The sequence below is a fragment of the Equus przewalskii genome, chromosome 1, assembly GCF_037783145.1.
Source record: "Equus przewalskii isolate Varuska chromosome 1, EquPr2, whole genome shotgun sequence".
NCBI lineage: Eukaryota > Metazoa > Chordata > Mammalia > Perissodactyla > Equidae > Equus > Equus przewalskii.
The window spans coordinates 27670431-27686968 of NC_091831.1; the positions used below are offsets into that span (position 1 = coordinate 27670431).

The window sequence follows — 16538 nt, forward strand, 5'->3', positions numbered from 1 at the left end:
TCAAGTCCTCTTGTCAAAGCCCTTTTCAAATCACATTACCATGTCTGAAAGTGAAATCATGTTCTTTTCCCATGCCATGTTCTCTCAAAGTACTGTTTTCTCTCTAAGACAGTACCTCACAAGGTCTCCCTTACATTTTAAGCAGGGATCTCTCACATAGTTGGACTCTTGCCATTCTTCTACTTCTCCATAGTCTCCCTAAGTGACAAATGCTGAACACAGAATGATGCTACACACTTAGTAGGTATGTAATAGATATCAATTGACTGACTACTGGTGACATACACATGCTGAGACTTAAATACACGTTTACTAACTAGACTGAATCTGAGAAAAGAAGCACAGTTTTACACGATTTAGTATAATGGGTGAGGGGTAAGACAGTAAACGCCAGCCTAAAGTTATGGACTAAAGGGCTTAGGCAGAGTGGTGAGCCTGCCAAGATTGCAGAGAAGCTGGGAAGTAAGGAAGGCAGACGTCAAAGAACCTTAGTCTTGGGTTCCTTGAACCCTTTGGAGGTCCCAGGGGGGACTTAGGGTAGAAACTGCATAAAATTATACCACCCTAGGATCCCAGTGAGGAGTCCAGTGACATGGGCAAGAACACAGGCAGTGGAGGTCGCCTAAGCTGACACAAACCCCAGCTCCACCACTCTCCAGCTGACCCTTGGGCAGATTAACTTCCATGTGCCCCAGTTTCCTCATCTGTTAAACTGGGACAAGAATACTTGCCTCACAGGGCAACTGGGAGGCTTTTAATAGCATGACACAGGGTCCAGCACCCAGCAAGCACCCATACACGGATGCTAGTATTCATCCTTCCTTTGCTTAGTGCTCACTAGCAGCAGTCCCTGCTCATCATTCCTTCCTAACATTAGCAGACACCTCTAGCTTCCCCAACTTCTGGACTCTGAAGCTTTATCAGCCCCGTCCTTCAGGAGCTGCCCAGGTCTTCGAGCTTTGCCCAAGTTCCTGATGTCGGATCCCTCCCAGAATCCTCAAACCAGGCCCAAGTTTCTTCCTGACTGACGACATTCTTTGAGGGACATTAAAATAGAATTCAGTAAACAATTACTAAATAAACATTTGCAAAGATTATGTTTCCATTCTGAAAAATTCACAATTACTGATATTTCACTAGCTGTTTTGAAATGATGTTTGGTGACTATACAAGGTACTATAGTACTGGTAGTAAAACTCTGTAAAATTCTTTTGAAATATGTTTATATGGTAATATTCTGACATAGCTAAGGTTTTCTAAAAAACTTCTAGCTATATTATATTAATTTTGTATACTCTTAAAAAAAGAAAGAAAGAGCAAAACCACATCAGCTGAGACTCTGCACCCCCACACTGAGCTGGGAGTCTGGTGAGGCTCCAGCGCAGAGCAGCTGCCTTTGAGTTTTAACTCTGAGTAGTAGATGCTCTTTCCACTACACACTATCCAACCAGATTCATGGAATGCGTTTGCCTCACTCAAGTAGATATTTCCTGAGATCCCTTGCTGGGAGCCAAGGACTGCGTTCCCACAGCATTACTCAAGTTTAAAAACAGTAGCTCCCAGGACCGATTCAGCTGAGGATCCAGACAAACTCACCTGGTTCCCAACACTTAGGGTGGCTTAACTCTATCCTGAGCTTTCAGTGAGCAAAGAGCTTCCCATACAGAGACACTGAATCTAAGAAAAGCACCAAGCCAAGAGCAGCAGACCCTTTCTCTGCAGGGTGGTGAAAGCTCACAGTTCATGGAGGTCTTAGTTCAAATGGTATATCTTCAAGGAAGTCATCACTGATTACCTGCTAAATGCATCCGCTCCACCCACCTCAACCCCTACTTCTACCTGGGTTCTCTTCAGTACATCACCCCTGCTTTATTTTCAACATGGAACCAGCATTATCTAAAACTACATATATATTTTACATGTTTCTCCTATTAAAATGTAAGATCCATAAGAGCGGAAACCTTGCCTGTCTTGCTCCCATGATACCCCCAGCATTTAACAGAGCACCAGACATTCAGGTAATGTGCACTAAACACTTAGGGAAATCAGTTAAGGGCTTACCTTGTACCAAGCACTGTGCCAGGTCCTGGGGGTACTCCACACCTCAATAAAGCAAGGTTCAGACATTTTTATCAAAATCACACCCCTCCTCCCAGAAAAAGGCTCTGATCCCTATGAAAATGCCTGTGGAGTGTCAATCCTCTTATGGGAATAAGGGTCCAGGCTGAAGAAAAGCCCCCTAAATGAGCTAAATGCTCAGACTCAGCGCTGGGCCAGAAGAATCCCTCGCCTCTGGTGTGAGAACGCTTTCCTAACAGTCAGAGAAACCCCAAAGCAAGGGCTGCCTCCACCTTATTCATTCACTCAATACATATTTGTTGATGCACTGAGGAAACATCAGTGCATAAAACAGATACACCCTACCCTCCAGGAGCTTACATTCCAGTAGAAAGCAGGGGAGACTGACAACAAGCAAGACAAAAAAGTAAAGTTAGATGGTGATAAGTGCTTTAAAGAAGAATCCAGCAGGAAACAGAGACAGCACCTTGTGGAGGGGGTGAGGGTTCCCACTTTAAATAAGGAGGTCAGGTAAGTCCTCACTGAGAGGTGATATTTGAGGAAAGACCTAAGGAGGTGAGGGAGTAAGGCACGGAGCTATCTGAGGGTAGAGCTTTCTAGGCGTGGGGAGAATAAGTGCAAAGTCCCTGAAGCAGGAGAGTGCCTGGCACTTTGGAGGAATAGCAATGGACTAGAATGGGGGCAGCAGAGTGAGGAAGAAGGAGAGCAGCAAGGGATGAGGTAGACTGAAGGACATTTGAGGCTCAGGTTGTTGGCTTTTACTCAAGTGAGGTGGGAAGCCACTGTACGGTTCTGAGCAGAGGAGTGACATGCATGAGATGCTGTGGGTACTGCCCCCAGCCACAAAGCTAGCACAGAACCAAGAGATCCACATCAGCAATGTTCCTACAAAGCTCCAATCCCAAGGGCTCACTACTCAGCTACTGCCTTCCTTCTGGGCCCTTTCTCTGTGCAAAACCCCTGGCTACAGGAATGAAAAATGGCCAGACTGGCTCCAGGAGGGTGGGAATCCAACATGTCTGCAACCTGATATACTGGAAAAGCTAGAGCGGGAAGCAGAAGGGGTTAGGGCAAGCCATGGTGTCGTCTGTCGGTTTTCTCTACATTTTTCCCTCTAACCAACCAAGCTTTTCAGAAGCATTTAGGAGTCAAATCCATCACAGGCAGAAAGTGCAGGCAGCCAGCTTGACCCTGTGGGAGCAGGAGCCTGGGCCAGGCCCCATTCTCTAGTAGTTGCCCCTCCCCACAGGCATGGCTCCTGAGCTCCTGACCTCATGTTGAAAAGCCTGAGATCAGAGTAAGGGAAACCAGTGGTCAGAGGCAGGGCTCCAAGCGCCCCCAGGCACCACAGGGAGGTCAGTACTGGAAAAACAAAAATGTCTCCTGGATTGGCCTCCTTATGGCAAAGCTGGTTCTACGACTGGGGACTCAAGACGCCTGAATAATGTGGGAGGGAGAAGGAAGGAAAGGGATCTTTGAAGGCCACTATCTTTTACTAACCTGCCAATAAGGGCCTGGAGTCCAGTGAACCATATCTCTCTGAGAAGCTGCTATGAACCCACACTCTCACTGACAAATGGGCAACTGGCCCAGCCCCAAACATAGCCCTGGCCATGTTTCTGAGCCTCAGGACACCTCCTTGCAAAGAGCCCTCCACTAGGCCTCAACGCATGGACTGCAGAAAAGGAGGCAAGGAGGTTCCGTGTGATGACCTTAGGCTCTGAGGCTGTATCAGGCCCACCTCCACACAATGTATTCCAGTTCAAGGACCCTTCAGCCAAAAAGACTGGAGGCTTCACGAAGACCAGCACTAGAAGTCTGCTGTTCCTTACTATACACCTCGTGCCCAGAACTGTCCCAACAACGACCATCCCTGTAACGAATGAAGGGCTGGCCTCCAAACGAAGAAGACAGACCAGTGATCAATGCTGAATGGAAACCAAGTGTCCCCACCCATCACCTGGTAGACCCAGTGCTAGAAGAGAACAGCAGGCCACCCTTTCTCCTAGATCCATTGATCAGATCCTGCTGCAAACATACAGCATTATTACATTATTTGATTCCCATCTACGGCATAGATGGTAGCCCATTTATTTCAGGCAATTACCTAAAAAGGGTCTCACTCTTCTTTGTCTTTGTGTTTATACTGGTGAATCTTCTGTATACCTTGGGAACAAGGAGCGTGGGGCACTCTGTAAGCCCAGTCTCAGTCTTCTGTATCCATATAGCCAAGAAAGGGAGAAATAAGGAAGCATACTGTGTTTATTTCCAGCTGACAGTGATCATCAAACCTAATCACTGATCACCTCTCTAAGGGGAGAACAACAGGAGCAACACACCCTTGGAACCACCACCAGCCTGTGTGGTGATTTCTTTTTAAAGGATTAAGGTATTAACTGAGAGGTGGAGGGCCAGCACAGTTGGTACATTTACGACCTAAACTGCTCTTCACTTCTATGAAAAGTCAAGCAGCAAAAAAAAAGGATGTAGTGAATGCACATGGCAATGGGTAGGTTCCCTCTTCCCAAGCAAATGTGCTGTTTCCTGGGGCCGGCCCCCAGGCCAAGTGGTTAAGTTTGCATCCTCCGCTTCAGTGGCCCAGTGTTTCCCTGGTTAGGATCCTCGGCTCAGACATGGCACCGCTCATCAGGTCATGCTGAGGCGGCGTCCCATAGAGCACAACCAGAGGCACTCACAACTAGAATATACAACTAGGTACCGGGGGGCTTCGGGGAAAAGAAGTAAAAAAAAGATTGGCAACAGATGTTAGCACAGGTGCAAATCTTTAAAAAAAAAAAAAAGTGCTGTTTTCAGAATTTGGAACCCTAGCAGCCTCGGGCCAGCTGTATTTAGGAAATAGCATTAGCCAGGTAGTGGGGAAGCCTTGGAAGATGTTAAGTCCCAAACTGAGGGAACTCACAGAAGACAGAAGCCCTACACACACCTGGGAAATGGGCATTACTCATGAGGGATTATTTACAGAAATCATCATGAGGACAGATACAGGATCGCAAACAAAAGGATTAGGAATGATTTTATTTTCCCCTTCTCTAATTTCCAACATTTTTGGTAAAACGGTTGAACTGTCTTTATAAAAGAAAAAAGTGCATTTATAACTAAAAAGTGACTACAATAATGGATGGAACAGGAAAAGCACAGGCCAGGAAAGTTTTGGATTTTGGAAAGTCTTCTTGATGTTGGTTCAACTAAGACAGTCTGAGGTCTGGCTGGGGCCTCAGGAGCCTGGTGTACTCAATTCTCATCTAAGGCAAGGTTAAGCTCACTAGGGTCTAGAGAGGACAAGTTTGTACACCAGTCTTTCTACAGTCTCTACTGGACGGCACAATCAATCTTGAACCTTGGGACTGAGGCTGTAGGCCCAGTACCAGCTATAGACTTTATGGAAGATATCATCATTGGGGAAAAGAAGGTATAGAACTCATCAGCCAGCCCCTGTTAAAACCAACAGAGACAGAGGAATTCAGATGTGGACCCAGCAGCCACTCACGGGAACTAACACACATAATGGCTTGAGAAGTGACCAAAAGGAAAATATGCCCGGAAAACATAATTAGCCCCATTGTATGAACTCCTGATGTGAGAAAAAGGGTCTATGTGGTCGGGGGTGAAGTAGGGAATGGGAGGTGAGGAACAAGAACAAAGATATGTCACTGAAGAAGAGATACAGATGGCAGATAAGCATATGAAAAGATGCTCAACATCGTATGTCATTAGGGAACTGCAAATTAATACAACAATGAGACACCACTCCACTCCTATTAAAATGGCTAAAATAAAAAAAAAAAAAATGACAGTACCAAATGCTGGTGAGAACACAGAACAAGAGGAACTCTAATTCACTGCCGGTGGGAATGCAAAATGGTACAGCCCACTTTGGAAGATAGTTGGCAGTTTCTTACAAAGCTAAACATAGTCTTACCATATGATCCAGTAATTTTACTCAAATGAGTTGAAAACTTATGTCCACACAAAAATGCACATATGAATGTTTATGGCAGCTTTATTCAAAATAGCCAAAAATTAGAAGCAATCAAGATGTCCTTCAATAAGTGAATGGAGAAACTATGGTACATACACAATGGAATATTATTCAGCAATAAAAGGAAATGAGCTTTTGAAAGCCTCCAAGCCATGAAAAGACATGATGGAACCTTAAACACACACTGGTTAGGGAAAGAAGTCACTGTGAAAAGGCCACATACGGTATGATTCCAACCATATGATATTTCGGAAAAGGCAAAACTAAAAAGACAGTGAAACAATCAGCGATTGCCAGGGGTTTTGGAGGAGGGAAGAAAGGATAGAGAAGCCAATCACAGGGCATTTTTAGGGCAGGAAACTATTCTGCATGATACTCTAAATGTGGGTACAGGACATGTGGTTGTCAAAACCCATGAACTGTATAACACAAAGAGTGAACCCTAATGTAAACTAGGAATATTAATTAATAACAATGTATCAGTACTGGTTCATCAATTGTAACAAATGTACCAAAATAATGCAAGATATTAATAATAAGAGAAACTATAAGGAGAGGAGAAAAAGGGTGTATGGGAATTCTCTATACTATATGTTTAATTTTCTATAAACCTAAAACTGTTCTAAAATATAAAGTCTATTAATTAAAAAAGTCATTACAGAAATTAAAATATTAAAAACAATCTGCACAGATATAAGGACAGAGGGGAAAAAATTTCTTCTGCAGGGTGATAAGACATCTTTATATCAGAACAAAAATCCTTCCCAGATTGGCACTGCAGACACCTCAGCTAGATGGTGTGGGTACCCCCAGCTTTGAAGTGTTCCTCATTTCCACCCCCTCCCCTCTCGCCCCAGGAGAATGATCAGGTACTCCATACATCCTGGTCAAGACATGTGCTGGACTGTTGGAATGCTGGACACATCGCTGACCACACAAGAAGCGTGACCATGTGAATTTGACATCCAAGCTGCAGAAGCCTTGACTTGAGAGATGACACAGGATCCAGTCACCTACTCTCCGGTTTTACCCTCCTTGCCATTATCTAGCAGGATTTTGTCTTCTCCATAAAGCTGCTTCAACATCCAGCTCAACATTTCCCCAACAAAGCACTTCCTGTTTAACTATTCACACTCCATTAATCCAAGATACCTTTGAACTTAGGCGCATAATTGTAATAGGAGTCTCCAGGTGCCCCCGCCTTCTCTCTCTGCACAGGTAGAGGAAGGGAAGGGTGAGGACAGCTGGAGCCAAACTGCCTGGGTTTACAGCCCAGCTCCAGCATTCACTGGCTGGGTGGGTAAGTCCCTTAACATCTCTGTGCCTCAATTTCTGAGATTAATGAGATTAATAATACCTAGGCCACAGAGCTGTTGTGAGGATTAATAGAGCCTTGCACACAGTAAGAGCTTTAAGTGTTTGCAATTATTACTACGTTTTAAGTTTCTTGAAGCATGGACGATCACAGGGTGAGGGGAGACAGCCTCAAAGCCACAGAAGTCAGGCAAAGCCAAAAGCTGCTCCCAGCCCCAATCCTCATTGTCCTCTTCTTTCCCAGGGACTTTGCCATCTCTTACCGAGAAGATGCTGTGTTTTTCAAGGACAGGAGCTGGGTATGACTTCTCATTGTAATGTCACACTCCCAGTGGAACATATCATCTTCTCCAATGTTCTGCCTGTACCGGGGACTCAACATAGCTTTGCTGGTGGAGTGTGTTGCACAGACCAATGCCCTGTGGCAGAGAGCTCAGCAGGCAGGTCAGCGAGCTGCAAAAGTATGTGCAGGGGTGAGGACACCATTCCTCCGGGGCCCAAGTCCCAGAGGACAGATCACTCCACACATATCCTACGACCAGACATAGACCTGAGCTACTGAAACAGGAAATATAGCTGAGTGGGACACCCCAGAGGTAGGATGGAGGAATGAATTTAGGAGTCAAAGGCCAAAGTCCAGAGTCAGAGCCTCTGAGTCAGAATACTGGGCAAGGGAGGTGCCGGTAAACCCAGACCCAAAACATGGCAGCCATGAGGATGAGCACTCAATATGGAAAAAGCCGTGATGTGGAAGATGGGAGCCTAGAACAGTGGGCTGAACAGGGAAAAATCTTGGGATGAGAGAGCCGATCATGTCAAACCCAGAGGCTTCCAAGTCTCTGCCTCTCCCTGTGGGAAGAAAAGGAAACCTCTCAGTGTTAACCGGTGCCACTCTGGCCGGGCAATCACTCCCCAGTAATCAGGTCTCTCGGGCTGTTTAAAGTGAGTTTGACTGGGCCAGTTCAAGGTATCTCTTTCCAACTGTCCCCCCGCTGCTGAGGGACTCTTGGAATTGGAGAATTTGGAATCCCTAGCCTATGAGGAAGAGATAACCCATGCTTCAAATGAAATGCTTTATAAAGGATGAAGCCACATACCCACAGAGATCTGCTGGGAACCCCATAATGCCTTAGGTCTTTCAGTGGTTACAAAAGAAAAGGAATTCTCAATGTTTCAAAATTCTGAGATCTGGGGCCTGAAATCCAATCCAGAATGGTGGTTTCAGCTTCAGGGAGAGCTCTAGCCCCGCTGCTGACCCTTATTCCCACCCTGGGCCAAGACCAAAGGCCCCTCACTCTTTCTAGGTGGCCCAGATCCCCCGCCCTTAGCAGAGAGCACCACCATTTCACACAAACAGTCAAACACCTCTGAGATGAAAGGGAGGGACCAAAGCCTCAGGGAGGCCTGCCCTCCAATGAGCCTACAGAGCACTTCCTCAGCCTGCTGTGCCCACGGGGGGCAGGGCTGGGACCTGCCATCTGTGGGTGGCTTAGAGATGCATTCCAGTTGTCAGCTTCCAGGGAGCTTGGGAAGAAAGCAAAGGCCCAACCAGAGGAGGGACCATACTCGCAAGACAGGTGTGTTATGGCAAAGGCAGGATTTCCATTGGAAACCCCAGGGGATGAAATGGCACATTAAAAAGTTCCTGCAAATCAAGCTTTGAGGAGGGAAAATTAGCATTTCCCAACTGCAGGGGACCAAGGCCACACAAAACAACAAATGGAAAAGTTAATCTGTATCCAGTGTTTTAATAAATAACTCATTCGTGCAGAGCCCAGCTGAGAGGAACCTGAAGGGAAAAGGAGGTTCTCCACCAACCCAGGAGAGGAAGCCACAGAAAGCCAGCGCGCAGCAGTCCCAGCCCCAAGGGGTGCAAGAACAACTCCACACTCCATGGACATACCCTCCAAGAAGCCAGCGTTTGTGGGGCAGAGCCCAGATCAACGATGGTGGTAGAGGTGAGGTGTGGGCTCTGCCACGTGGAACTGCCAGCCTTCAGGCCAACACCACACAAAGCCTGTCTTTGGAACCAGCCCGATGCATACAGCAGATGACCTGCCCAGTGGAATCCCACCAGGGAAGTCTGCCTGAGATCACAAACACACCCTGCAACTAGCCAGCCTCTCCCGCCTTGGTTAGATCCCCAGGGCTGCTGGTGAGTACTGGGGGCAGCCAGAAATCCTCACGGGGAGCCGTGCTGAAGCCACCTCTTCCACAGCCCCACAAATCCCCACATTCCAGTCCACAGCTGCCTGGCCACAAAGGGAAGGGCCAGAGCTGCAGGCTTCCGACAAGCACTTGGCAGCTGAAGCTCAGCTGTCTCACACCTCCCATGTCCCCGGGAAGAGCAACAGGACAGTCTCTGCCACTGAAGTCAGCTGGGGGTAGCCTTAGGGTTCCTAGAAAAGCACTTCAGTCTCCCCCGTGGCTGCTCCGAGCTGTAAGTTGTTCCATCTCTCCAACTTCAGAAACAGCCTCTTAAGAACCTTTTAAGCCAAACAAGTGCTCCTTTGTCCTGTTTCCTTTAGGGAAGGTGAAGAGGGAAAGAACTTGGGGGAACTGGCCATCCCAGGGCTCAGCCACCCAGCTTGCTCTTCACCCCTCTTGGGGTTACCAGGATGGGGCTCCCCTCCTGCCTCCGAAGCAAGCCTGCCAAGAGCAAGAAGAAATGCAGGGGACCCCTGGGCTTCTGCTTGTCCCTATCCTCAACAAGGTGTGAGGAGAAGGAAAGATGTTAACGGGAGGAGGTACACAGGAGGCATTTACTAAATGCTGTTGACAGATTAATATGGAAAGGCAATAAAGCATAGTGGCTAAGAATACAGGCTTTGGGATCACTAGACTTGGCTTCTAATTTAACACTCACGCAGTAAACTCTAAGCCTAAATTTCTGTACCTATAAGCAAGAGGTAACAAGAATTCCTTATGGCACAGAATTACTACAAGGATAACATAAAATGGTAATTTTATATAAAGAACTTAGCACTAACCTGGAATATAGTAAAAACTTTAAAAAAAGTTCGCTTATATTATTATCTTAAAGACAGATAATGCCCCACGTATTTCTTTCTCCCCAATCACAAGTGAGCAAGGACCAGTGGGGATGTCAGGAAATCCTGCTGCTCTCATGAACTTGCTAGATGCCCTTCGGCAGTTACTGTACTTTCCTCGACTGTACAACTGAGGGAGATGGACTAGATCAGTGCTTCCTATTTGTCTGTGACAATAAAAAATACTGAATCAGGGCAGGCCCCATGGCCGAGTGGTTAAGTTCACTCGCACCACTGTAGCAGCCCAGGGTTTCGCTGGTTCGGATCCCAGCACCACTCATCAAGCCACGCTGAGGAGGCATCCCACATGCCACAACTGGAAGGACCCACAACTAAAAATATACAACTATGTACCGGGGGGCTTTGGGGAGAGAAAGGAAAAATAAAATCTTTAAAACAAAAAATACTGAATCATACTTTTTAAATAAAAGGTTCCCTTTTCAATTCTCTTTCAGTTTTTCTAATCATGTCTACGGTCAGATTCTACTTGGTGTTAGCATACCTTTTTAACACCTTTCCCATACTTGCTAATCGTTTGAACAAAGAGAAAGCTGAAACTATGCCAAATAAGGCCAGCCCTGGTAGCCTAGTGGTTAAGTCTGGCACTCTCTGCTTCAGCAGCCCGGGTTCGGTTCCCAGGCATGGACCTACACCACTCGTCTGTCAGTGGCCATGCTGTGGTGGCAGCTCACATACAAAAAAGAGGAAGATTGACAGCAGATGTTAGCTTGCAGCAAACCTTCCTCAGCAAAGCAAATAAACAAGCAGAGAAAGCTGACCTCAGGCTTAGAATCTTCTGTGATAGGTCACAGTATTAAGCTAGAATTTAATAACACTGCTTGGTTATCACTGTGTTTATTTCCATAATGACCTTTAAATTACTGGTTTCTATATATGGTAGTGACTTAGCATTTAAAAATATATTGATACCAGTTTTAAAAAGCGGGATTAATGGGGCTGGCCCCGTGGCCGAGTGGTTAAGTTCGTGCGCTCCGCTGCAGGCGGCCCAGTGTTTCATTGGTTCGAATCCTGGGCACGGACATGGCACTGCTCATCAAAGCACGCTGAGGCAGCGTCCCACATGGCACAACTAGAAAGGACCCACAACGAAGAATATACAACTATGTACCGGGGGGCTTTGGGGAGAAAAAGGAAAAAAATAAATAAATAAATAAATAAAAAGCGGGATTAATTTAAAGGGAACATAAAGTAGATAATATACTACAGGTGGCAAAAATTATGAAGCTGGCACTAGAAGTTTTGGAAACACTGGGCTAGAAGATTTTTAAAGCCGCTCTCAGTCCTAAAAGTGAATGTTGGTGCCCTAGAGTGTCAGGCTGCAGATGTCAGTCACCCCAGCCCCTTCCTACAAGGTTCCCCTCAAACTTCACCTCCTCTCTGGAGCTTCCTCCCATCCAGCAGCCTGACTAAAAGTCACTCGCTCCACTCTACTCCCAGGTCATGTTCTACATCCATGGATTGTAGCATTTATTACTAGTTACAATAACCATCTCTTTATGTTTATCTCCCCCATAGAACACGAGCTCCTTGAGACAAGAATTATGCCTTGGCATTTTACAGCTATTATGATGTTCTGTGTTTGGTACAAAATAGGTGCTTAATGAATGTATGCCGAATAAATGAACCAATGCTTCTGCCCTTTTTTTACTAAATGAGAAGACAAAAGACAGCAGAAGAAGAACATTGCCAGAGATTCATTTGCCATAATTACAATCCAACATCTCTTAGTACTTAAGCTGGATGGTAGAACACTCATCTCTGACCTCAGCTTCAAGCACTAGATTAAATGAGAATCCATGAATCTGTTTCAGAGAGGCCTCGCCATATGAAAAATTTGGAAAAGCAAACTTTTCTTCAAGAAACTTACCAGGATTGGGAAGAGACCAGTCACACCAGCACAAGGCCAATTACAAAGGTACTTTTGACTTCTGCAATATAGACCAGAACCGGGTAAATATCCAAGAACATTCCTTCCATGTCCTTCTAGTGACAGGATATAATACCAGAAACACTAGGCTTGAGTGGTGAGGTGAAAGCCCAAATGGAGGCCTCACTATTGTCATAAATGACATATGAATATCAAAGTGCTTTATCACATAGAAATGATACACATATAAGGGGGTACGTTAAACAAAGGAAGGCCCTCTTTCAAATTCAGAGATGGCTCCTTCTGAAATACAGGGCTTTCTCAATTATGTCCTTCACGTCATTTTGGGCCTCGGACCCATATCTGATAAGCAGGTAGACTGTAAGAATCTTTAAGCCACATAGGAAATGGTATTCTTTTAACTGGAATAAATCTGTCAACAAGAAGGTATAGGCTAGCTGCACTGAATACCCTTTGCAGGTTCTTATTAAAAATATAAATTAAAGTCCAGCATAGTGCCCTTCCTCTCCGCATCTGTTTGCTATTCTGGCTCCATTATTAATACTGTAATGCAGGGTCCCCATTCAGGCAAGATTAATTCCCTGTTCCCAAAGCCTCCTGCTGACATTGCAATAGATACGTTTGGAAGACTGTGAAGGCAGGCCCAGACACTGCTCCCCACACGTGATCAGTGAGGAGATGAGGCCTGGGCTTCCAAGCTTAACAAAAGAGAAGAGTAAGTTGGGTTGGGCCTGTGATCAGAGAGGTGGTGTAGCCCAGTGGTTAAGAGCTTAGACTTTGGACTCAGACAGCTTGATTAAATCCCAACTCTTTCACAGCCTAGATGTGTGACTTTAGGTAAGTCATTTAACCCTGCACGGGACTCGATTTCCTCATCTATAAAATGGAGATAACAAAAGAAGCTGATAAGACTGTAAAGTATTTGACACAATGACACGAAGGTAAGAACTAAAACAAAGTGGAGGGTGGGGAGGACTATTATCATCTTCAAGTCATCATCATCTACAGAATCAGCCTCTTGTGCTGAGGCAGGGCAGGAAGAACCCTGCTACTCTTTCAACCTACACATGCTAAGCAGCCACCACCAAGATCCCAAAAAGATGGTATAAGAGGCAAAAATGATAGTACAAAAGCAAAAAAACAGAAGAGGATATGATAATAGAAATAGAATCAGTTCTTGATTAACCATGCCAATGAGGGAGAGGGAAGACCATACTTAAATTGAAGAAAAGAACCCCTCCCTCAATAGAGTACAGATGGAAACAATTTTTTTTTAATTATTAGATAATAGTGTATTGAAGTATGTGACGTAATGTTTAAGCGGCAATAGAGCACAGTCATGAAGAGTACAGACCCTGGAGCCAGACCGCCTGCATTAGAATCCTGGCTCCACCATTTCCAAGCAATGTGACCTCAAATAAGTTATGGAATCTCTTTGTGTCTCAGTTTCCTCATCTGTAAAATGGCGCAAATATTAGTACCTACCAGTATTATATGGTTGTGATGAAAATAAAATTAATACATATACAAAGAAAGTGATTAGAAGAATACCTGGTTCATAATCAATGCTGAATAAATGTTAGCTTTTATTATTATTACTGTTGTTGTTATTGTTTCAGCCAATTTAAGACTAAGTTGATTATGTTTAACTTAATATTAAAATTTGTTTAAATTCAGTGATTACAGAGGGAAGTAGGGAAGGCAGGTAGGGTTTAGAAGTGTCCAGGGCAGGAAATGGAAGACAGACTAGGATAAAAAAATGTACTGTGGATAATCTGAGCACAGCTAACTGCAGGTTAAAAGGAAGTAGGTAAGACCAAAAGAGGGATAGAAATGGATATATTCATGATAAAGCAAATATACTAAAATGTTAATGATAGAATCGAGGTAGTGGGTATATGAGTGTTCACTGTAAAATTCTTTCAACTTTGCTTTATATTTAAAATTTTTCATAATAAGCTAGAGGGAAAAAAGAAGTAGATTTAGAGGCATCAGCCTAAGTTCTGGGTCATAGCTATGCTGCCTGTCCTCTGAGCTCAAACACCAGAGGAAGCTTGGGAAAAATATGACGATTTTGGAACTCTTGATCATCACTGACATCTTCCTACACCAGATAAGCAGAGCTCAGGTGCTGACCTGAACCATCTCAGCACGCAGATACTGGCAGAGGGCAGAAACCCAGAAGTTCCACCTGAGAAGTGCCAACCTCACTGGACTATGACATTATCACCCCTGCTCAGGAAAACCTCAGAAATAAGGCTCAAGGCTAAGGAACAGGCAGGTGAAGGGTGGGCAAGTGGTACACACTCACTCATGGACTCTGCTGTCACCATAGAGATCACTCAGGCCAAAGCTGATGTAGTGCCAGTGCTCAGGGATGTTGGCAGAAGGGCTCCCCACGTTCCTGTACATGCTAACATAGTCCAAGGGGTCTGGGCCGCCCAACCTGCAAAAGACAAAACACAATGGTGTCAGTGTGAGCCTTAAAGCAGCCAATGTGACGCTAAGGGGCTCTGACTTACAAACCTAAAGGCCCCATCCTAGAGGAACCTGGGGCATAAAACAACTAAAGGGAGGCCACACCTCTCTGGGATAAGACCAAGGGATGGGCAGCTGGAGGATGGCTGCCCATCCACAAGCACAAGAGGTTCCCTTCTATCCCCAACAGCCAGGACTTCTTTTAGAGATAAAACAGACTGGGTGGTTGCCCCTTTTGCTTCCTCCTGTTTCAAATTACCAATCCTAAATGGGACTGGCAGAGATTACTTCTCCTCTGTGGTGCCTGTAAACATGCCAAGCATTGTGGCAAGAGGTGCATCAATCAATTGGCCTCTGTTGAAAGACCATCCTGAGCATTCCCAATGGACATTGTGCCTGGGAGAAGAAGCTTAGCCCCACTCCTGCCTCTTAGACAGCTAATTCCTGAAAGACTATACTGTGTCCTATGTTAAACACAGTTTGTTCTAAACAAGTCCAATGCCTCCAAACCGCAGCTCACACCCCACAGACCAAAGCTAGTCTTTTATCATGTAAGTGACAAAGGCCAAACTTAGGCTAGCTCAGCTCTGCACAGAGGACTGCAGCAGGAGCTTGGCTAAACCCCATGAGCACCTGCATCTAGAAGATGATCCCAGGAGACTGCTGCCTCAAAGGTAGAGCTGGAACATTAAATGATTTGGGGCCTCTGTGGACCACATTAAACTTCACCCATAATTCCAACAGCGAGGCAGTTGAGAAAGAGACTCAGTCATTGTCTCACTCTAAGGATTTAATTCAATAAGGGTTCTCCTTAGTAGAGTAATTAGTGCTCTTCAAAAAAAAATCCTGCTTTTCTTCCAAATGGACACGGAAACTTGGTAGATTTAAGAAACAGACTAAATGGAAACCATCAGTAGAAGGACGTCTGCATTTAGCCCACAAACATTCTGCATTTGAGCTGCCTCAGACATCTGACTGTTCCACAGACTGCAAAAATTTTGCCTGTCCCTGGGACATTGACGGAGTGCACTTCACAATTGGGATCGTATGCTGAAGAGATATTAACAACCAAATAAAAGACATGTTACATGTGATCCCAGCAAGCATGACAGTACCACGCAAGTTAAACACTATTTAAAACCAGTAGGTCTGGTTTCATCCTCTTTTGCCAGAATATTATTCGCCTCTGTAGAAATCCTTATTCTCTGCTAGGAAATGCTAAGTTATTTATAGAACTTGTAAGAAAGTCACTACAAATAGCTTAGAATCTCAACTGAGTGGATTAGGAAAAGGGACAAATCTCCATGTCTTTCCTTAACTCTGATTTTACCAAATCACTTGACTAATTCCACAACCAGCTGGATTTTAAAAAGTTTGTCAGGGGAAGGAGGAAAGAAAAGGGTAGCTCTCCCTGGAAGGACCCCATGAAGGCTGCAGAACTCTGGTACAGATGGGAGTGACTACAGGCTTCATATCTGCTCCAGTTTCCTGCTGCAAATTCTCAGTCCTGCCCCTCCCTTAGCTTAGGTCCGTCCAGCAACAAGTGGCAAAACTACATCCACTCTTCCATGCTCCAGCTGCCACCTCACTGCAGTTCTCTTTCTGGCCAAGTCTCCCAGGAGGTATTGCATCCAGGAGAAAGACTTTACCTTAAAACTCCAACTGCAGAGAATGACCAAGAGTCCAGACAAAATTAAGCTGGTCCCCA

General features: G+C 45.2%; 1 protein-coding gene across 2 annotated transcripts in view; it reads right to left on the reverse strand.

Annotated features, from left to right (window-relative positions):
• SUFU (SUFU negative regulator of hedgehog signaling) overlaps nucleotides 1-16538 on the reverse strand; it is a 105910-nt gene that overhangs the window by 86515 nt on the left and 2857 nt on the right. For both annotated transcript variants that reach the window (XM_008530957.2, XM_070557581.1), the window contains exon 2: nucleotides 14664-14798. In XM_008530957.2, the coding sequence (XP_008529179.2) occupies nucleotides 14664-14798 (135 nt within the window). The remainder of the gene's footprint in view (nucleotides 1-14663; nucleotides 14799-16538) is intronic.